The sequence below is a fragment of the Colletotrichum tamarilloi genome, assembly GCF_030869305.1.
Source record: "Colletotrichum tamarilloi strain Tom-12 chromosome Unknown Scaffold_212.1, whole genome shotgun sequence".
Classification (NCBI taxonomy): domain Eukaryota; kingdom Fungi; phylum Ascomycota; class Sordariomycetes; order Glomerellales; family Glomerellaceae; genus Colletotrichum; species Colletotrichum tamarilloi.
This window is the reverse complement of record NW_026849596.1, coordinates 12,102-33,512: the sequence shown is the minus strand read 5'-3', so window position 1 is coordinate 33,512 and position 21,411 is coordinate 12,102. Positions and strand designations below refer to the sequence as shown.

The following is a 21,411-nucleotide window of genomic DNA, read 5'->3' as shown; positions in this document are numbered from 1 at the left end:
CTATTTGTATGACGGTATGACGGTGTCGTAGCCAAGGGAGCGACCGAGAGAAAGCTTTCCAATTTGTTCTCGACTCGCTCTAATGACCGTATGAGATCATGGCGAGATCTACGTGGGGGCAAATGTCAGCGTCTATAGTTGATTCTCCATCAGTCTCGCCCTAGCATACTTCCGGCTTGTGGGTGCTCGTTGTCTTGTGTATGCATAATCGCATTCAAAAGTCTTAGCCAAGCATTGTGAACATCGTGGCACAGCTGCATCGCACTTGATCTAACAGATGAGGTCGGATTAGCTATCAAGAAGAAGTTCCCTTGCAAAGGGATTACTCTCCTACCTTCCGCTTTCGGCACGGCGTGCAAGCCCATCTAGACCTCTGAGTCATGATGGGGTAGGGTCGTCTTGCTTGTTCCGACGGATATGATTGACCAGAATGTGCCGACGCAGTGCTAAGGAATAGGAAGTTGTCTTTTTGTTCCGTGGTTCAACTCGTAAACACATCATGAGTGATTTCTGGCGATGACGGAGTTCAAGCGGATATTGGAGTCAAACTCCGCAACCAGAGAGTTGTTCCGGTACCCGGGGGCCCGCGTCATGGGAGTGGGGCCGTTGTTCCGATCCCCTAATACCCGACACCACAACTAAAGACGTACAATGCTGAAGGAGAGCCGGAGTACTTAAGGAAAAACCCTAGCCTGAGATCAACTTTTTTGATATCTTGACATTGTCCTCAGACGTTCACCAACGCTCCGATGTTTCTCAAGACTCACAAAGTAGCAGTGTTCGGAGCTGTTGGGGAGTCTGGGGGTATTATTGTCAATGGCTTGCTCAAGTCAACATCTCCGTCTTTTGTGAGTTCACAAGTCTCGGTTTCCATTGGTTTCTCAAGCGCATAATCCCACAGAACTTATGACTGATAAGTCTGTAAAGGAAGTCACCGCCTTGGCCCGGCCCTCGTCAATCTCAAAGCCAGCGTACGAGGAGCTGAGAAAAAGAGGAGTCAACGCCATTGTCGTCGACCTTGACAAGCCAGAGATTGAGATCGCCAACACCTTGAGAGGATTCGAAATTGTAGTAGCCTCGGTCCACCCTGCCGGCATAGCGTCTCAAATAACACTGGCTAGAGCAGCCAAACTAGCGGGCGTCCAACGCTTTATTCCCAGCGCGTTCGCGATGGCTGTCTCGCCAACCGCCAAGTCTTCCGTCCAGAAGACGGTATGTCAGAATCTCACGGATTGGTGGGCTTTACGATATTTATTATGTCGGTTTCTGACGTCCAATTGCAGAAGGAGTTGGTTTACGCTGAACTTAGAGCCATCGACCTACCGTTCACAATCATCGACGTCGGCTGGTGGTACCACGGGTTTATCCCTCAATTGGCTTCTGGGCGAACTGACTATACCGTTGTGTTGCCTGAGTTTCTACGAAATCTAGTTCCCGGTGACGGAAACATGCCGACACACGTTGTGGATTGTGCGGATATTGGAAAACTCATTCCTCGCATCATTGTGGACCCAAGAACCATCAACCAAAAGGTCATGGCCTCCTCAGCGACGATGTCTTTCAACGAGATGTTCGCCATAGCCGAAGAGCTTTCCAAGGAGAAAGTCATGAAGAAAGATGTAAGGCGGCTCCACGAGGCAATCATTTGCGCTTTGATAAACTCCCACTAACTACCTCATTCTCGCCAAGATTTCCGCGCAGGGATTGCAGTCGATGATCGCAGATTTTGATGCACAGCTACAAGGGAGCCCTCAAAATGCCCTTGCGGCAATTGGAAAGTTCTGTTTGGAGTACTATTATTCATCATTTATAGATGGAGACAACAGTCCAGACGGAGTCAGTCGCCTAGGCTATCTTCTAGCCGCTGATCTCTACCCCGACTTCCAGCCAGCATCTTTCCAAGATTTCTTGTTGGAAGTGTTCAAGGGCGACATTCGGATTCCTTATTCAGGAAGATAGGTGTAGAGATCTCAAGTGGCGGCACGTCAACTGAACTGTCCAAGTGCTTTTCACACAATCTAGGACCAAGCCAAAAATGGCCACTTTTGGAGTTGCTGAGTGATGCCTTAGTTGAGTCAGATGAGCGAGACAGACTTTTGTTATTTCTTGAAGAGCTTTCAGGCACCCGGCAACTCAAAGCCAATTCCCTCAAGCCCACTAAGAGTACGAGATTGTGAGAGATATTACATCTTTGCATCAACAGGTTTCGCAGAAGTTGATTTAACTCAGATTATTGTCATTCTTCTTATCAAAGTCTACGTGAAGCAAAGACTGTATATTCAAGGTCCGATTGATTTATCGTGCGACATCTCCATCTAACGCTACGTGTAGTATTGATAATGTCTCCCTCGCCAGAATGCATCATCACTTTAAAGGAGGCTGAAAGATCTAAAGAGACGCTCATAAAGATCAAGAAAGGGAGACAAGCTTCGAAAGACACCGACTGAACATAGCTGCAATAGTATGGATGCACTGGCGAATAGCAAAAGGTATGCCTGAGCAGCAGACTCAGTCCTAATTCCAGTTGACACCGCTGCAACGTCGCTCCAAGAATGAATGCGCTGGTGAAAGTAATATGCTGGGGATCATGACGACAATGAAAAGGTAAACGAAGTATGGAATCCGGAAACGATAATGTATGGGAGCGAACGGCTACTATAGTAAAGCATGGTTTATGTAAGAGGGAATGGATGGAATGGAGGAGGCACAATGTTCTACATGATGATTTTGAACTTCGTAGCATAGCCTTTAGAGACAGCTTGTATTCCATCAGGTTTATGCGTTATTGTTGTTTTTGTCGTTGTTGTTGTTGACGTAGGCTACTACAAGAGTTTACAGGCATAGCTGAATTTCGTGAATTTGCCATCACATCGATCACGTGCATGAGTTAGGTCATCGCGAGGTATGGAATCGAAGGCATTTGCCGAAAGATACCCCAACTGTAAATACAATTGACTTCAAGCAACGAGTGTGGTGGCTCATCTCAACAATTTTCGTGAAATCTATGCCTCACTTTCTCAATGTCGTCTCTTGAATCAAGAGAACGCATGATCGGGGTTTCCTCGTCATAGCTTTGCAAAATGTGGATGATTTCTTAATTTGTCTGAATTAGAAAAACTCATAGGCCTTTTCTAAACGAATCATTATCGACTAGCTCCCCACCGCTGCGTACCTGCACATCGACCTGGGTAATAACTTTGAACGTCTGACGGGACAGTACAACGCCAGTAATCTCTCCATTGCTTCTTAAGATGAGGCGATCTTGAACATTATTCCTGTCGTTGAGATGCCTTGCCACAAGGTGACTGTGTGTCTTACTAGGGGCTTTACTGTAAATCTCAGATTAGTCGGAAGAATCATAGAACAAAATCATTCACACAACGGGGCGCAAACATACTGGCTCTCGTAGACTGAAGAGCAAGGCATGATTGTAGCTGTTGAAGCAAGTCGCAATACCCCCTCTGGTCGTAACTTGAGGATCTGTGGTCGGTGATTGAGTAGCTCCCGATAACTATGGGGAAACTCAAATTGCGTCTGGAGAGAAATAGCCATGACTTTAGACGCAATATAAATACTTGGAAACATCGCAACAAGCTTTTACTGATCAGCAGCATGGTTTTCAGAATCAAACGCCTGAGATGTTATCTCTCAATTTAATGAATTTCAACTGACAGTCAATTGAAAAAGTTCATACATAGTCTTCGACTGAATTTCGATTTCGTGAGATTCAAACTGACTGAACACAACTGACCAACCAATCGGGCTCTCATGCGTCCTTGCAGCAAGTCTACAGGCACCCCTGGTCCGTGATAACAGTGTAACTGAGTACGTATCAGCCTCATCAGCGAGCAAACTCCATGCGGCTCCAAGTACTCCAGGGTGGTGACCCAAGAAGCATTCCTGTGGATTGAACGAATATTGAGATTCGTCTGAATTTTCAGCCAGGTTTCTCACCAAGTACCTTGCAGGCAACCACCGTGCCCAGCTATTCACCGAAAACGCCTTGCCAGGCTGGGAGATTCAGGCAACCGGGTTCATTGGTTGACTCCAACCCAATCAGATGTGTTCATACCAAGTCGACTGTACTGAGATTATGCTAGCCAATAAGACCATCGGCGCTACTGCTGTGCTACGCCCTGTCTCACATTTGGCTGCAAGTCCTGGTTTCCCCGTTGGGTTGCAGCAAATTGTAACTGAATTTCAATCTTTTGAAAATGAAAAATGGCCCAATCTCAGCCCTTGCTACCTCACCCTTGTCATAGCCATTATCTTGATGGCACGTGTCGTCGCGGTAGCTGATCTTTCGATCGGTTCGGGCTCCCCATTTCTTTCCCCCATCTGATTTCCTTGACAACTTGATACGAGTACGGCAGCTTCCTTCCTTACCTCACTGAAGAGTGAATCCACGGCCCTGCTCACTGTTCTACCTTCTGTTTGCATATTGGTTCGCAATAATGAACGACGAAAACGAGGCAGCAATTGAGGGTGTCACCTCAACCAAGAGCCCACAAGAACATACTATATATCGCGGTAAATCAGTCGAAGTTCCTTCAAAGCTAGCACTTCGCCGACAAAAGACTCACGTCGACGACAACCATTCAGTTGGGACTATTTCGACTTCATATTCCAAGGCCCATTCTGCTACCTTTTCGGCTCCTCACTTCGACTTCCACATGCATTCTCCATCGGCGACGACTCCAACCACATCTCGACCTCAAAGCCCAACAAGGCTGACCTCTGCGCCGGGCCAAGCCATGAAGCTTGGTCTTGTTGGTATCGGGGAGCATGTGAACGCATTGCCCTCAGGCAAGTTCGCAGATTTGCCAATTCTTTCTCGAGATTCCCGCCTACCAGAATCCCAGCTCCCCTCTGGCGGAGCTAGTACTCCGACTGGTATCTACAGCGCGGCTGAGTCACCGATTAGTGCTCGAGAGTCCGACTCTGGTTCTGATATCTGTCGCTCTGATTTTGATTTAGAGAGTGCTGCCAACATTGCTTTATCCCGTTCTCTTGGAGTGTGTCTTAACCGACTCAGTCACCCTCTTCGTGTCATCGAGGCGTTCTCCAAGTTTAAAGATCAGTGCGTCGAAATTCTGCAGCAAGAGGAAACGTTCTCGACAATTGACTGGGATGATGACGGCTTTTCCTGCTATGACGTCGAAGAGGGAGATGCTAGCGACGGCAACTCGGCATTTGATGAGACATCAAATCGAGCTCAACAATCAGAGTCAGGAACAAAGAAGCGACCGGCTGAAGAGCGAGGCGGAGACGATGGGCACGACGAGATGGACGAGAATGCTGGTCAAGACCAGGGCCCAACAAGAAGAGGACGCAGCAAGAGACGAAAGATCGGGCGTCCAGGGGGTTTCAGCTGTCCCTTTAGAAAACGCAACCCCTGGAGATTCAACGCCCGGGATTTCGATGCTTGTGCCAATAAGCCCTACAAGCAAATGGCAGAATTAAAGTAAGTTCCAATGTTCTTGCAATACTCCCACAGCTGATTCCGAACATTGGATGTTTTCTTCCACGTTGCTATCTTTGGACAAGGCCTGACTCGGCACAATCACATAGGAGACATATTAGCGCTGAGCACGGGAACCAGTGGTGTACTTACTGTGGGCAACCGCGAACGGCTGGAGACCACCCGCCTGAAGTTTGTCTTCGCAACCGACAGTTAAATCCTAATTCCGAACCAAGAGATCCCGAAGATGGCGTGGACAGTCTCAAAGATGAGTCTCTTAAAAGTCGTGCTGCCGGCTGCAAAATTCAAACTTGGGGGCAATTGTGGAATCTGCTTTTTCCCGATGATGAAGAGATACCTTCGCAAAGTGTGTGGCACTAGCATTATTACGTAGACAGCTGCTGACGACGGTTATTATAGCTTTTGATCCTGTGATAGAACACCACGACATAGCCGCTGAGGGATGTGAGACTTTCGTCCTGAAGACTGCCGAAGACATCTTCGCTTTTATACCACAAGGTTCTGGTCTGTCATTACAGACCATTCAGGAGATCCTACATAGAGGGACGAAAGTTCTTCTCCAAGGCTCCAAGTATGCTGACTATGAGCGTTACAAGATGGTGGGAAACAACAATATGATGCAGATGTCAACACCCATGAAGGGCAAGGCTGCTGTTTCGGTGATTCACAGTCAAGTCGACGACGTTTTCGATGATGGCGAGTCGCCGGGTGTAATTGTCACACTACAATCTTCGCCCCAGGGCGCACCTGTGATATACAATAGTACATCAACTGGTTTGAAGTCCTCTTCAGTAAGTTCTTGCATCGGGTTCACGCTGTGATCCTCATACTTACACAACAATGAAGATTGGCCGCGAACGACTGATTGCACCTAAAGTTGAGCGAGCCCCCACGCCAAATGTTACCCAGAAGGTGAGTTTTGCCAAAGGTTATTCTGTAAGTACTAACATGTCCAGACTTGTCCAGCACCTGGCGTGTTGATGCAGAATGGGCCTCCCATCTCCACTGGAGGTCATCAACCCCCCATCGTCTCGGATCTACCAGCTGGGGACACTTTCGATTGGCCAGGCGTGGACTTTCAGAACTGGGATGGGGGCTACGGGGACGAGTTTGTGTGTATGGAAGGTGCGACCACCGAAGATTTCTGGCCGTCATACATGGTCTCAAAACCTGGATCAACCTCCCAGACATTCACTAGTCCGGGGAGTCACAGCTAGGCCTAATTATCGTTTCATTTGATCTTTCCCTGGTTGTGTAGGTAGTTATTCGTAGTGATTTTATCTAGATGCTTTTTTATTTCAAGTACCTTCATTACGGGCCGTCCATCGAATCTCACACTGTAGACGGACGTGCGACTTAGACTATTATTATGTGTTTACCATTGAACTGGAGGCGGATAGACACTGCTCTCGCAGAACCCTCCACGGTTCCATAACTCTCTCGCGTGATCTTCTCTCTCTATCTCGAGAGCGCATGCCATAGCCATCTACAAACCGGGCCTTCGGATGTGCACCAGCAGATTGCCGTTGCCCCACGCATACTCTTGGCCCTGGACAGTGTTGTCCGCACGAGTGCAGCTGTCCATAATAAGACCGCCGGCACGGGCAACGTCGTTACTGGGGCAGAGGTATCAGCATTATGTATCTGATGTCACACAATTAAGAGATCAGGGGCCAGTTCTCACCAAGCTGAAGAAGTAGAGGCCGCGTTAGTGCCTCCCTTGACACCGGTGATTTGAGCATTGCCAAGGAGACAGAAGACAGAGACAGACGAAACAACGCATGCCTGGCTACCCTTACGGGCAAGGTCGTTGATGCAAGATACCGCGTCAGGGACCTGGTTCGGATCTATGTCAGCGGTCTCGATCCTATCAAGCCAGGGTGCTGCAAGAGAGAAAGGGACATACGGAGGCTTCAGTGCCGGCAACAGTGTTGCAAGTGACGCGCTTCTGGAGAAGGCTGTTGGTCGAAGTGGTGCCGTCAGACTCGGTGGCGTTGACAGATTCTCTCCAGGCCTCGACAGCCTGGCTGGGAGTCAAGTTGTCTCCTTCGGGGTTGGCAATAATGCCATCGACCCACTTGGCGAAGGAGAATACTTCCGCGGCATCAGACTGGGTCGCGGTGGGGACGGCTCCAATGAAGGGAGCCGCGGCCAAGACAGCCAGGGTAGAGAGGGCAACGTTGACCATCTTGAAGAATTGAGCGGGCTCTGAGCTTGAGTCTTGATGAGATGAATGCTAGTGCTGAGAGTAGAAATCTAGACATTGGGAATGGCTTTGCTCTTTTATAGCTAATTGTGAGAGCAGACGGATAACTCTTCGGTGAAGCCTTTCTTTTGGGACAAGTCTCGAGACGGGTCTGGGCGGAGCTGCATGCTTGACCAAAGTCCTTTTCAAAAGCCTCAACCGATATGTATTCTCCACAGAGCTTGAAGTAAGGTTACATGTAAGCTCACTGAAAACAGGGGTCTCGGTCATGTCGGCTCAGCCTTGTAGGTAATGCACGACTATTCTTCGCGATGGCCTATCGCAACAGTTCTCGACCATTCGTTCGAGGATAACCAGGCCTTCCAGACAACAACGGCGTTATGTGAGCCTCGCCATCAGTGGACAGGTATGCACAGGCTTAAGTGCACATTTTGCCTCTTCAAATGCATGGAAGACCCGAGATCACGTCGTCACAAGTTCTCCCAGACAATGATGGAGTTGTTACCCTGCGAGGATGTCGAGGCAGCAATCCACTTCAGGATATATCTTCAGTATAGCCTTCTATCCACATGAATGTCTGAATGGCAGTGTCTACTCTGTTCCTTCAAAGCTTAGTCTGAGTGAAGAATGCTACATGTCAAGTGCCGTAGAGAAGAATAGGAAGGTCGCGGAAAGAAACCTAGCAGGGCAGAAGCTTGAGTCCACTTAGCTTTCGGGAGTACTAACCGACAAAGATCAGCATGCGGTCGGCGAACTGTCACATGCAGGGAAAGCGGGCCTGGATATATAGAACTTGGAGGAACGACCCATGAAGGATACTAATTATCATGAACCAAAGTCCCTATCTAAAAGCGAGACGATGTGACCTCCAATGATTGGATTTTAAGCGTGTTATTTGGCGGATTCATGAGAGACTTGGTCGGTGCTCTCCTGCGGGCCGTAAGACTGGGTCACAATGTGGAAAATGGACCATCGGGCGGTCGGGGCGGCCGCCTCCAATGCCCCAATTTTAGTCCAGTTCGGGAAGTGATACTGACGCTTTTCATGGTCGCGATACCAAGCAGGATGGGGCTGTTGCGAAAAAATATCAGAGAGAAGGCTGCCAAAATCTCCGCATATCGGAAAGCACCGAGTTGTGGAGTGCGACTCCGACCGCTCACAGGGTGCTTGAGGCAGCTTATAACGAGATATCAGACGACGAGAGAGCGGGGCCAAAAATGTTTGTGAGAGTTTTCAGCGGTGTAACCGATCAAATGGGACTTTCGAAAACCAGTGCCCGGACCTTTGAGTCTAGACTCTAAGACTCATCACTTCCCAGAGGAGCCTCAAGAATGTTTGCGGAGTTTCGCTTGGGATGGTATTAATCGCTGGTGATGAATCATGATCTACTTGCTTCCCTCCCTCGAAGCAATCACAGACTTGATGTGCAGCTCGAAATCCCCATCCTGCTCAGCAAAGAAACTATGACAATGTTAGCCCCAACCCGCACATTCGCAAGAAACAGACTTCACTAACCTTCGAATCATGAAGTTGACCCTCTTAATGCTCGTCAAATTCAGCGGCGCAGTATCATTCTGAACCCGTCCGCGGAAAGTAGGCACAAACGCGCTAAACGGCATCACCACCTTCTCGACCGCGCCGTCCGTGTGATTCACCGCCGGGATCTGGAAGTCAAACTCCCAGCTGACGCCAGACTGCTCCACGCCATTCACGGGTGGCGGCACCGTATCCTTCAGATTGAACGTATACTTCTTGCCGTCCGTGAACGGGATCTCGAGGGTGATGGTGTCGTACGCCGAGATGTCGAGGCTCGGCCAGTCGTCGACGGTGCGCTGGGACGCGAAGCCCGCGCCGCCGAGCGTCGCGTAGTCGAGGTTGCCGTGGAAGTTTGCAATTGACTGCGCGAACGGGTTGCCGGCCGCGCCGGCTTCGATGATGTCGAGGGTGGAATGACTCGCGCCGTTGCGGACCGTGTCGTCGGAGGCGATCCATTGGCTCTTGTCCCAGGGCGTGAAGAGGGCCGCGGAGGCCAGGGCGCGGAAAGCGACGGGGATGTGCATGACTGCTGGCGGGTGAACGGGTGAGATGGATGGCTGGTGTGAGGAAACGAGTGACGAAGGTTGGATCAGCAGCGGGATCGCGGGATGGTGTATGAATCCCAAATGGCTGGGCACGTCGCTTATTTAACGCTGGATTGTCGTCATTGTCCGTGTCCACTTGTCATGTTTATTAAACTTTGATTGCCAAGATTCACGCTCCTTTCTGGCGTGCCCCTCGAAGCAATCAAGGGTTCCGGAGCAGTCCATCGTGGGTTCATTTACGTGGTAAACTCTATTCTCGTTGTCAAATCCCAGGCTAGCGGTTCACCCGAATTGTGGAGAGTGTGCAGCAACGAAATGTCATGGATCTGGGATCTTCGCTTTCGTTACTTTTGTCAATAAGACAAACACAGCCGCCAAGCGCGCGCCGGTAGTGCCGAGGAAGTCTGGGCATGTCGATTGAGCCCCCTTTAAAACCCCTATTGATGGGGCGTTTAAGACATCCGCCTGCCAATTGATCCAGCCCTAACCGGTGATATCAGAGGCATTCTTCGGAAGATGAGACGATATTGGCGGGCGGGGAATTGATGTGCAGAAGCCAGAGCAAGTTTCTTGTCAGTGAATGCCTAAAAGCCCGTTCCTCGATGTCTTGGCCCATGACAAATCATGCCACCGTCATCAGTCACATATTGCGAATGGACATCAATGGTTATAACATGATGTTATGCTATTTGCTGTTCTTTTCCTATCGTACAATACCCAGGCCATGACCTCGAACCGTTCAACCCCCGGATCCTCCTGGATCAGCCTGAATGAATGAAAGTCAGAGCCTCTAGCTCATTCCAAAGAAAACACAAAACTTTTGATTGTCCCGAACCTGGTGAACAAAACCCTGAAACCACAAAACTGCTCATCACACCTCATGTTAGTACTCATGTTTGGAGCTTCTAGCATGAAATGGCTGGGATGAGAACCGAAGATGCCGAGATCTTCGCCCACGACGTACTTAGACTAGATCACCCTTCAAGAGTTATCCTGAGTCTTGTGGGCGCGACGTTCTTTACGGCCATGAGTCTTGGTACGCCCGCCGCCACGACCTTGAGCGTGACGCTGAGCAGGGTTCTGAGCAGTATCTTGAGCATGATCATGAGCATGAACATGACCGCGGTTCTTGCCACGACCACCGCCACGGCCCTGGGCCTGACCTTCAAGATGAACCTGATCACGGTCCTGAATGTGGTTCTGAGCGTGACCCTGAGCACCGCCGTTGTCTCGACCGCTACCACGACCGCCACCACGACCGCGGCCATTAGTCTGACCACGTCCGCCGCCCTGAGCTCGACCAACACCACCGGCATGGCTGTGAGTATTCTCGCGGGTAGCATCAGCGACATCGTCACCGCGCTGGGCCTGGACACGCTTCGGCTGACGGTTGCCAGCCTTATGATTGCGTTGAATCTTAACCATGTTATCGCGATCACGGCCTTCTCCGCCCAAGCCACTTCCAGCATGATTGGCCTTGTTCTTGCCCTGCTTCTTAGAAGTAGCACGCTGTCCGAGGTCGTTCTGACCAGTGACCGGGTGAATCTTGGCGCCGGGGATGAAGGTGCGGTACTGAGTGGTGTTCTTGTGCTGAACCTGCTCGACGATAGCGCGGAGACGGGCGAGGCGGGTGCGGTTGTCTTCATGCTCCTCAACGAAAGGGAACAGCTTGATGCGGTCAGCAATTGAGCACATGTTGTCGACGCGGCCGTTTCTGATGTCCTTCTGTTGCTTGGTTGAGTTCTCGAAGACGAGCTGATCGGTGATGAAAAGCTTCTTGGCGTGGTCAAATCTGACCCACTCGCGACCGATGATGATCTCCGACTCCGGATCCCAGACAACGTGGCGAGAGACATTCCACTCTGCAATGAACTTGGGGCTCATTATGTTCCAGAAATGCTGGACGAGGGATGGGGTGTGTCTGGTGAACCAGTAGAAGCTCTCCGAGATAGCATCTCTGATGAGGTGCTCATCATCGTGACCGGTAGAGAAGAGGTCGAAGGCAGCCATGTAGTCGAGCATGAAGTCGACGTGGTACTTCATGTTCCAGTCGGAATCCTCGTACTTGAGGGTGTTCCAGTTCTGCTTGGTACGGGCCAGCAAGGTCATAAACATGTGTCTGACAATGCAGAGAAGCGAGCGGTGAAGGAAACGATCGCAGAGAATGCAGACCTGAGCCATGGTCTTGAGCTTGATTTTGGGGATCTCCAGGTGAGCTCGCTTGAAGGCCTCAGGGTCATTGGCGTTGACGAGATCATCGAATAGAGAGAAGGGAACGACCTTGCTACCGAAAGACTTTATCTCAAAGTACCAGCCGTGAGTGAGTTGAAGGTAGAGTTTGAGAGCCTTGGAATCAATGTCATCGAAGAAGATCTCCTGGTTGTAGGACTCCTTGAAGAAGCCGAGGAGACAAGCATCGAAGTACAAGGATCCAGCGGTGATGACCTCGCGGAAGACAACGAAGATGATGTCTCCACAGTAGACGTGGACGAACTCATCTTCGGAGCTATCACAGGTATGTCAGAAAGCGCGCAGGCATAGGATTGGGTCAACTTACATGTCAAGGATCTTTTTGCTGTCGCCAGCCGCAACAGCTTTCTTGTTGTGATCCTCGACCATCGCGCGCGAGGTAATGCGGTAGTCGATGACCTTCTCCATTGCGAGCGATAGTTCGAGCGTCTGAACTGTAGTTTGGTGTGAACTAGCTAATTCGGGTATGTAGAGAGATGGCAACCACGGCGCGGATCGGCAGTAGAGATCCGACTCCACAGTAGATGATGCTGAGAAGAGGAAGCAGAGGGAATATTGTGTTGAAACGGGTTGTTTCGTGGGATTTCCCTCTACCCTAGGGTGTTGTTTGTGGGAGATGAAAAGAGAAGAAGGTGGATGTTGACGAAACAAGAGTGAGTACCTGCCTTACAATGCTGTGTTGAAAGACAACAAGCGACGTAGGCAAGGTCAGAAGCCCTACAAAGGGAAAGAGGTCCAAAAAGAGCGTTGAGGGCGTGGATAAGTGAATTTTTTTGATCTTTTCCCTATTCAAGGCACAAGGCGTGGGAGGTGTGAAGTCACAATTACCCATGGAAAGTGGTCGGATAGGGTGCCGTAGCCTTCCGGGTTGGCCCCACTTGTCGCCGAAGTGATCTCCGGTAGGCTCCGGACACTCTCAGGAACCGCCTTTGTGTAGTCCTGAATGAAAAGAAGAATGCAACGGACTGGACACTATTGAATCACTGAGGATCCTTGAGACAAAAGAAAACACTGCAACACTTCTGAGAGAAAGAGCATAGCTTCAATAAGCCGCTTGCTCCCTGCTGCCTGGGTTGCTGCTTCCTGTAAAACACTCAGGGTCTTACGAGCTGGAGATGTAGAAAATCGCTCAATATTCAACTTAGGAGACGTAACACTGGCAGACTGCATCGGGATTCTGCCAGGAATCAAATGACCCAATATGTGTAGCTCTGCCGATTCATTAGGTCAGATCATTGTCAGTTGAGTAGACTAAAAGACGACTGCTTTGCTTGTTGAGGGTCCGAAAGTGCACTGTCCGGCCCCCAGAAATTTGAATGAGATACAAGGAACCAACCTCCGAAGCGGTTATGGAACTCGGCAGACAGCGCTAGTTCTTTATTGCGCTCCTAGAGGCCTTCCTCCATGCTTCTTTCATTCCTTTGACTTATTCTACGAGAGCAGGGAGGATAGAACGTTGCTCGGGGTACGTACCCGAAGGGAGCCGATGTCACTGTGTGTACATCTCGACCATCGTCACTTCACACAGTGAGGGGAGCACGACCCCTCCACATCCTTCCCAGTGCTTGCCTCGATGAAATGGAAGAACAATCTCGAAGCGGGCTATCTCTGTATGTCACTCAACTTATGAAGCCGCAACCACCCAGTAGCAGACTACCTCTCCTTCTTGGGACTACTTCCGCGTTGACCCTTTGGAAGCCAGGTACCTCTGTGGACTAAGGTAGCTGTTGAGTCAGCCGCCTCCGATTGAGTCATCCAAGTCCAAGCACCGTCATTTCCAGTCGCCCGAGTTGCTCGCTGTCTAAAGCATTGGCATCCCCAAGTTATATCAACGCAACTCTGTTCGAGCTTCTTATGGAGTATCGTTCAAGGATTCCAACACCTTAGCCATCCTATTGTGGTTGTTTTCTGATACTACTTCTCGCGCTCATTGCCCAAAGTTCACCTACAAACAGCGACGCTAGCCAAGGTATGAGTATCGCACCTTTCGCTATGAATGGAGGCTAAGTAGTGCAGACTAGATCAAACTTTCTCTGGCCATCTGGCCCGCCATTGTCGCAATGGGAGGCTCTGCCTTCGCATCTGGGGATGATCCTCTAGACACCCCACGAATGCCCGCCACAGTGTACAAACGAGCCAAGACCGGGTGTTTCGATGCATTGCGGGAGCTGTACCTCTGTGTAGCTAGCCCTATCGAAGGACCCGAGAAGCAAGACTATGGAGACATCGACATCCTAGTCGCCTGGGAGAGAGCATCTTTCGTTGGGAATTGCGGTGAGAAGACAGCACCAAAGCCAACTCCTAGACGACAAGAAGAACGGGAAGATGACGAAGCGTGGTTCGAGATGGCCAACGACTATGGCGAGGGACAGGAAAGAACACCGGGCCATTCAATCATGTCTAAAGACGAGGCACGCAAGGCCATCTTTGCCGCCCTCGGTGCCAAGCGCTCCATCTACAATTCCGGGGGCGACAACTATGCCGTCCCATGGCCGGTGACAGATAAGGAGATGGATGCAGATGAACCGAAGCGGTTTATCCAAGTCGACATAACCATCTGCAGTTCACTTCAGCAACTACAATGGATTCTATTCAAGCACGCCCACGGCGATCTTTGGATCATCATGCAGACCATTCTTCAACCACGCGGGTTGACTGTGGACGACTACTCCATGTCACTACGAAACAACGATATTGAAAGATACGAGAGATACAGCAAGAAGTGGCCCAAGGTGCATGTCTCGAGGGACCCTGCCGAGGTACTCGTATTTTTGGGCCTCAATGTGGAAAGGTTCTCGGAGCCCTTCGCGACTCGAGACGAGATGTACGAGTACATTGCATCCTGTCGGTTCTTTTGCATCGAGACCAATTACGGCCGGCACAACAACCCCGACCCAACGAACCCGGAAATGATCATGGAGGCCAAGGAGTCAGACGGCAAGGATAACAACAAGACAGACACTGGCACCGCGGGAGAGCCCGCGACGAAGAAGCTCAAGAGTAAGAACAGGCAGCGCTTGATAAAACGGCCCGCCTTCCGCCAATATTTTGACGAGTTCCTCCCACGCTGCCGAGAAGAGGGACGTTACGCGGGACGACCCGATCTATACTACTGGGACGTTCACCAACAAGCTTTTGCGATTTGGGGCAACTTTCAGCCCATGATGTCACGCCAATGCATGCAGCTCATCATAAGCCTCGGGGAGGACAGGGTTCGGGCAAAGATCAAGGAAGTCTGCCAAAGATTGGTCCCCGGGACTGATGCTAAGGACGGCCAGTACCGCGGCTTGCTGAACAAGGCGTTTAAGAAGATCATCATTGACGGTGACCTATCATATGGTGTCAAGCCAGAGGAGAACGAGGAATTCAGGGATGGCATGGGTCAGATGATTAAGGACCAGCCCGAGAAGTTCATCCTCAAGCATCACGAGGAGATTGGGAAGGCTGCTGTGGCTGCGCATGAGCGGAAGTTCCAGGAGCATAAGCGCTTGAAGGAGGAGCAGACCAAGAACATACTCTGAAGTCTGGTATGGATATGACTCTGTATTTTGAAGATACCACTAGCATGATTAGGGCCAGAGGCAGAAACTCTGCAATTGAAGCTATCCCCAACACCGCCTCTCTCACCTTTCCAAAGTCGTCTTTTCCCGTCTTGTCTTTCAACACAGTTCAAAGCTCTTCTACTATTCGTTAGCCCGAGTGCCTTGCTCCCGCCTCTGACAGTATGACAGTCTTCACATCGCCACGGCGATGTGATGCCACCCAAGACCACACACCCACCTCAGCCGCATCTTCACTCTGCCCTATGTCAAGCCGCAGTAGGGCAAAGGCGATCTGCTCTTGTTCAAGGCCCTAATGAGGCTATCGCAAGGGCCCCACGTCTGGAATATCCTTTCTACCTCCCTTGGTGAGATCCTTCATTTCTCTTTCTCTTCTTCTTCTTCTTTTTCTCTCTCTTTTCTTTCTTTCCTCACCTCCACCATTACTTCTTCTACTACCAGTAAGTTCTTCACACTTATATCACATTCGTCCACGAATACGAGCGAACGAACCGAAGAAGGGAAATACTAACCACTTATTTTACTCTACTCTAGACAACTATAACTATAAAGATGGCCTCCTCCTCCAAGAATCCCACCACCACCACCACCAAGACGGCCCCCATCGACATACCTGGGGCCGCGACGGACCGCAGCGCGGCTTTCAAGCGCGCAGAAGCGGCCCGTCGCGCCTCAGGTGGGGGCCAGGGCTCCGACGACGAGCCTTGGGGAGACAGTCTGGCTGGCCGAGAGCCCTAGGAAGGCCCTCGCCGCTGGACTGTCTCCCACCCCGGAGGATTCTCCGCGGCAGAGATGAGCGCCCAGGCGACTCGGTCGCGCCGTGGAATCGGCACCGATCCCTCTTGGATCGTGAGTATTTGTACCCCCCTTCTCGCCAGCCTCTCTTTGGCAAAGGGTATACTAACACATATATAACCAGGACCCCGCCGGCCGCCTCCGCCAGCTGCCCTACGGCACCCGTCTGCCCTCCCCTGCCCCCCTCACCGAAGAGGAGATCGACCGCGCCCGCAACTCCGGAGCAGGACCCCTCATCCCATACCCGCGCCGCTCGCCCTCACCCGGCTCTCGTCCCGTTTTCGGACCGATTACCTACCAAGAGCATCTTCGGATCGCCTTGGCTCACCACAACACGTACAGCGTGTTCACAGGCTTCCCTGCCGACATTGGCGTCTATGAGCCACCCCGGTAGATCCAGTCACGAATCGCGAACCATAGCTTTCTTTCCCAGAGGGGGGATTGCTGGTTTCTCGGTGGTTTGGGACATAACTCATCCGACTGATACCACGACGCGAAGCCATTGATGATTCTGACTGTGGTCGCTTTCAAGGACAAGGTTTTGCCAATTTCGCTCTTCCTGTGGTCTGCGATGGGACTCTTCGGATGGTTACGACAGTGGTTTTCCGGAGGCTGGTTGATTTGTTGGGATTGATCACATCACAATGGACGGCACTATGACGACTGGTGGAGCGAGACCATGCTCCGTTACCTACGGCAGCACGTATCCGGTTCCCCTACACCCGTCAACCTTTCACGTCCATCTTCTCTTCGTTTGCATTCAGGACTTTTCGGCTTTTTCTTTTGATTCATGGGATACTCGGTTCGGGGAGGCTTAACTGGAACTTTGGAGTTCGGGAACTGGTCATATCACAACAGACGTCTGGCAAACGACTGATGGGAAAGATCACACCATCGCCATACCTCTACATACGGCACCGCTATCAGGACGTCACTCACCATTCGACCTTTCACGTCGGTCTTCCTTTTGTTTGCATTTAGGACTTTTTCCACTTACTCAGCTTTTTCAGATGGTTCATGGGATTTCGTTACAGGAAGGAGGCTTGAGTGGAACTTTGGGAATGGGAATCGGTCACATCATAACGGACGTCTGGCAAACGACTGATAGGAACGATCATACCCTCATTATACCCCTAAACACGGCACCGCTAGTACGACTTCACATACACCTGTCGACAACTCGCGTCTGGTTTCCCCACTCTTTCGACTTCATCACTTCGACACGGAAAGCCCGAGGAGGAAAAGTTATGCTATGGGCTCTCGGTTTCACATGACCCTCGACACCTCACGTCTCTTACGACTCGGACAGCATATCGCGTTTGGGCAGGGAGGGCAAGGGAAAGGGTACCAGGACCTACCATACCCCACGTTTGTTTTCGTTTTCGTTTTCAAGGGAAGAAAACCAGGACTCTTCACAATACATAGATGGCTTTAAAGGCTTTCATCAAGAAGACGTTACCTGGGCACACTTACTTCTCCGTAGCGCGTGCTGCCATGTTGTTCTGCCTAGTCGTGATTCTGTACTCTTCGTCCCTTCTTGCAATCAGCGGAGTAAGATCCGGAGAAACGTGATGCCACTAGACGCCCCTATCTCTAAGGGACTGTAGTCCTTATATCTCGGCGAGCCTCGCTTTGCGGTACCGCCCAGATGGTGATGCTTTTGAATCGGTCTGCAGTCCCACCTGGCACAGCCCAGCCCAGCCTCGGCCTTCCGCTTGGCTTCTCTTGCCGCGCCATCAAGAACACCAAGACACAATTCTTCCAACCCCCTTGGAAAACGGCTTGCAAAAGCAAAACGCTGCAAAGCTAGACCAAGCAAAGGGCAGCCCCCGATGCCACGTTCCCGCAGCGACCACAAGATCCCCAAGGAGCTATCGGGTTTCTAAACTCAAATCACACGATCCTCGTAGAATTTCTCCCACGCCAGTCATCAAACATCCAGCCACACATCACTCTGTGCGACGCTGGCATGTGGTGTCTCAAACATCTGGCTTACCTAGCTCACCTAGCCCACACCCTCAGCCCTAGGAAAAGGAAGTGAGTTAACTGCGGATGGATCCTGCGCACAGGTTCCCGCACATCGTTTCCGACGGAAGGGCGCCTTCACTGATCAGTGGTCCCCCATCGACCATCGTCGTCACGAAGATGGGTTGGGGACGACAAATCCACCACATCGCAACAAGACGAGTCCCGGTCTTCGCCTCGTCCATCAACCATGAAGCCGTTCGCCCGGCTAGCTCAATCGGTAGAGCGTGAGACTCTTAATCTCAAGGTTGTGGGTTCGACCCGTAAGTGCTTGCAAGCTCTCATCGAGGCATGAGCTTCGCAGCTAACACATTCCAGCCACGTCGGGCTCAATTCCCGTCAGCGATTGACATCAAATACTTTTTTTGCCCATCGGCTCTCGGCCTGCTTTTTTGTCAATGTTTGTGTGCCCCACTGGGGACCAGCATTGTCGGCCAGGAGTTGAATAACGGAGCCTAGAATAGGCGCCTAGGAAGCTGTGGCAGTCGCTGAACGTTTGACGGTCGGTGCTCATTATGATTGATGAGTAGGAAGGAAGTTTGCGATTGTCGGCGAAATGAACTTAAGAGAGCAATATCCATCTTCCGGTCAAGTCTGGGTTGCGAATGTGTCTATCTGGAAATGTGGTGTTGGCCTGCAAATGTCAAACAACGTTGAATTTCTGCCTCGGCAACTAGGTCTCGGTGGCTAGCTACATGGACGCAGAAAATTGAATGCCCAGTTTAGGAGAATCCAGATTGGGCTCATCAAACCCCAACATGTCGCTGGAGATGGGGCGCTAGTAAGCAAAGGTGCAGCAGGATGCCCATGCAATCCTGCCAGGGGTAATGCGAGATATTGCTTTTCATACCACCAAGAGATCACAAGCGGTGAGACAGCTCAGATCCAATACCCGGGATGGACGGTCGAGAGATGGATGGCCAGGCCAGGTCTACCGTCCAACGACTGCAAAAAGCATGGCGTCGAGAAACCGCCCGACAAGTTGGTTGCCAGTGCCAGCCACAACGTTTTTGCAACGCGGACGGTTGTTCTGGTGAAGGTTGATATTTGGGGGCCGGGACGTGCTGTCAGCGGGATGGCGGAAGCTATCCGGACGCCAGGCTCAAGCTCCGAAGCACTACGGAATGGTGAGCTCCAACAGCGCGGTACGTACCGTGTGTAAGCATCATGGAGACGATTGGCTAATGGTGGGAAGTGCGCAGTAATTTACCATTCATAGACTCATTTTACATAGTTCACCTTAGCCTGACAAGCGGTGCTAGCGGTCTCGAACCAGTCAAACAAAGTTGCCAACGGTAACACTGGCTGGTTGGCGATCTGAGGTGCATTCCTGATCAGTTGAGGACCTTGAGGCTTGAGGTAGGTATTCCGTCGATGGGGAGTGACAGGCAGTGCCTTGCATATCAACAAGGGGGCAGTGGGTCGTGCGCTCAGCGAGCACCGGGGATCCGAGCCGCTCTGCCCCCTGTGCTGTGGCTTTCGATATTGATTACCGACTAGAATCGTGATAGGTTGTTGTCAACACCGAGCTGAGGCGCTACGGCTCTTTCAGGCCTCCGGATAGCCTTTACATCAAAGGTCGGTAGATGTTTGGCTTGCATTGCCTGGATAGAAATCAGCGGATGACTTGGTGATGGTGCCACCTGCAGGAAAGCATCCGTAGGCAGGCAGAAATGAGGCACCTGCGAGACGTGACCAAATTTGCTGATGCATCTGGATAATGTGCCCCTGGGGAGTGCTGCCATGTCACCGAGACAGGATTCCCAATAGCCGGAGATGCTCACGAGAGCAAGGCTTTGTGCTGGGGACTTAACTATCTGTACATAGTAGTACCTTAGCCGTGTGCATGCTGCATATGCAGGCTGCACGCACGTCTGGGAGAACCTGGGGATCTTGGTAATCCAGGATTCGGGATTCCCACACCAATCGTCGTTTGGGGTCCTCCTGTGTGATGGTGCACAAGAACATGCAAGGTCTCTATTACGGTTTGCTGAACGCAGAACGACGCATCCATCTCGTCACCAAGTTCGGAACAACCACACTCACTCAAGCAGCGTCGGCCGAGCCGTAGCCTTGTGAGTCAGATGAGATATCGCATTGCATGGAAGGAGAAGCAACTTGTAATCTCGTGACTCTCGTGTGAAAGCCAATGGGCATGGTGACGGATGCCACATCCATCCGTTTGACTGGGAATGCCGTCGGCCAGAGCGAAGTCCGCTGCGTAGCCGGTGGAAAAGCAGACATAACTGGATGGCGACTTTGCCGGAGTTCCTTGCGCCCCATGGCTGTGAATACGATGGCCAGCGATTCGGCGAGCGCCATTGACTGTCAGATACGAAGCGCTCTTGTCAGGACTGGAGCCTTCAGGGCTCGCCGTCGCCTCTTGCTTATGAATCCAGGCAACCCGTCCGGTGAGTGAAGATGATGAATTAGGAATGCGGCTTGTGCAACAAATGTGCATGATATTGGTGGGAGCCTCTCCAGGCATCATGGGCCGAGGCAGGCGGAGCAGTCGACATGGTTTAAAGATCCGCAACTCCCGTCCGCAAGAAATGATGCTGAGCTGGGGCCCATTTCCTTCGAAATCCCCACGGATCCGCGAATACGCTCGCGCCATCATTCGACGCTGGCTTGCACGAGTGAAGCCGTTTCCAGCGCACTACACCGGTCTCGTTGTTGCTTGGGGCATCACCTGGCCGGCGTTGAGAAACAGACAGACAGGTCGTGACAGGGTGCGAAGGTTGGACAAGCAAACCAACCGGTTCGTTGGCCTGGGCATCTGGAGCTTGGTGTATCCACCCCTTTCTTGCGTCTCATTCCAGGTGTTTGCAACATCTGGAACCTTGATGGGTATCTGAGTCAAGACAGAGACCTCAACAGTTGATCTAAATATCTACTATCGAGCTGGTCGCACGCGAGGCAAAGCGTCTGTGTTCATTCGTTACCTGTTCTCTTTCATTCATTAGACATTGGACAGCATCAAGCCAAACGACATCAGCGACAAACCCATCA

General features: G+C 51.2%; 9 protein-coding genes across 9 annotated transcripts; 5 read left to right on the top strand and 4 right to left on the bottom strand.

Moving 5' to 3' along the window:
* Nucleotides 1-749: 749 nt before the first annotated feature.
* On the top strand, nt 750-1,959 carry CTAM01_16327 (uncharacterized protein; the record flags this gene model as incomplete). Its single annotated transcript, XM_060532320.1, has 4 exons — nt 750-848; nt 928-1,212; nt 1,284-1,619; nt 1,690-1,959. The coding sequence occupies 4 exons, from the start codon at nt 750-752 to the stop codon at nt 1,957-1,959; spliced, it is 990 nt and encodes a 329-aa protein (XP_060373111.1).
* A 2,495-nt stretch (nt 1,960-4,454) lies between these two features.
* CTAM01_16326 (uncharacterized protein) lies at nt 4,455-6,699 on the top strand (the record flags this gene model as incomplete). Its single annotated transcript, XM_060532319.1, has 5 exons — nt 4,455-5,464; nt 5,698-5,828; nt 5,882-6,273; nt 6,329-6,394; nt 6,439-6,699. 5 exons carry the CDS (start codon nt 4,455-4,457, stop codon nt 6,697-6,699), a joined length of 1,860 nt encoding a protein of 619 aa, XP_060373110.1.
* Nucleotides 6,700-6,968: 269 nt separating this feature from the next.
* On the bottom strand, nt 6,969-7,670 carry CTAM01_16325 (uncharacterized protein; the record flags this gene model as incomplete). The annotated part of the gene is made up of 3 exons (XM_060532318.1): nt 6,969-7,098; nt 7,167-7,318; nt 7,389-7,670. The coding sequence occupies 3 exons, from the start codon at nt 7,668-7,670 to the stop codon at nt 6,969-6,971; spliced, it is 564 nt and encodes a 187-aa protein (XP_060373109.1).
* Nucleotides 7,671-9,073: 1,403 nt separating this feature from the next.
* CTAM01_16324 (complex I intermediate-associated protein 30) lies at nt 9,074-9,748 on the bottom strand (the record flags this gene model as incomplete). Its single annotated transcript, XM_060532317.1, has 2 exons — nt 9,074-9,149; nt 9,204-9,748. 2 exons carry the CDS (start codon nt 9,746-9,748, stop codon nt 9,074-9,076), a joined length of 621 nt encoding a protein of 206 aa, XP_060373108.1.
* Nucleotides 9,749-10,750: 1,002 nt separating this feature from the next.
* Nucleotides 10,751-12,427, bottom strand: CTAM01_16323 (uncharacterized protein; the record flags this gene model as incomplete). Its single annotated transcript, XM_060532316.1, has 2 exons — nt 10,751-12,275; nt 12,327-12,427. The coding sequence occupies 2 exons, from the start codon at nt 12,425-12,427 to the stop codon at nt 10,751-10,753; spliced, it is 1,626 nt and encodes a 541-aa protein (XP_060373107.1).
* Nucleotides 12,428-14,079: 1,652 nt separating this feature from the next.
* On the top strand, nt 14,080-15,540 carry CTAM01_16322 (uncharacterized protein; the record flags this gene model as incomplete). The annotated part of the gene is made up of 1 exon (XM_060532315.1): nt 14,080-15,540. The coding sequence occupies one exon, from the start codon at nt 14,080-14,082 to the stop codon at nt 15,538-15,540; it is 1,461 nt and encodes a 486-aa protein (XP_060373106.1).
* Nucleotides 15,541-16,131: 591 nt separating this feature from the next.
* Nucleotides 16,132-16,768, top strand: CTAM01_16321 (uncharacterized protein; the record flags this gene model as incomplete). Its single annotated transcript, XM_060532314.1, has 3 exons — nt 16,132-16,294; nt 16,355-16,428; nt 16,499-16,768. The coding sequence occupies 3 exons, from the start codon at nt 16,132-16,134 to the stop codon at nt 16,766-16,768; spliced, it is 507 nt and encodes a 168-aa protein (XP_060373105.1).
* Nucleotides 16,769-17,053: 285 nt separating this feature from the next.
* Nucleotides 17,054-17,161, top strand: CTAM01_16320 (uncharacterized protein; the record flags this gene model as incomplete). The annotated part of the gene is made up of 1 exon (XM_060532313.1): nt 17,054-17,161. The coding sequence occupies one exon, from the start codon at nt 17,054-17,056 to the stop codon at nt 17,159-17,161; it is 108 nt and encodes a 35-aa protein (XP_060373104.1).
* Nucleotides 17,162-20,445: 3,284 nt separating this feature from the next.
* On the bottom strand, nt 20,446-20,721 carry CTAM01_16319 (uncharacterized protein; the record flags this gene model as incomplete). The annotated part of the gene is made up of 1 exon (XM_060532312.1): nt 20,446-20,721. The coding sequence occupies one exon, from the start codon at nt 20,719-20,721 to the stop codon at nt 20,446-20,448; it is 276 nt and encodes a 91-aa protein (XP_060373103.1).
* Between the last annotated feature and the right edge of the window lie 690 nt (nt 20,722-21,411).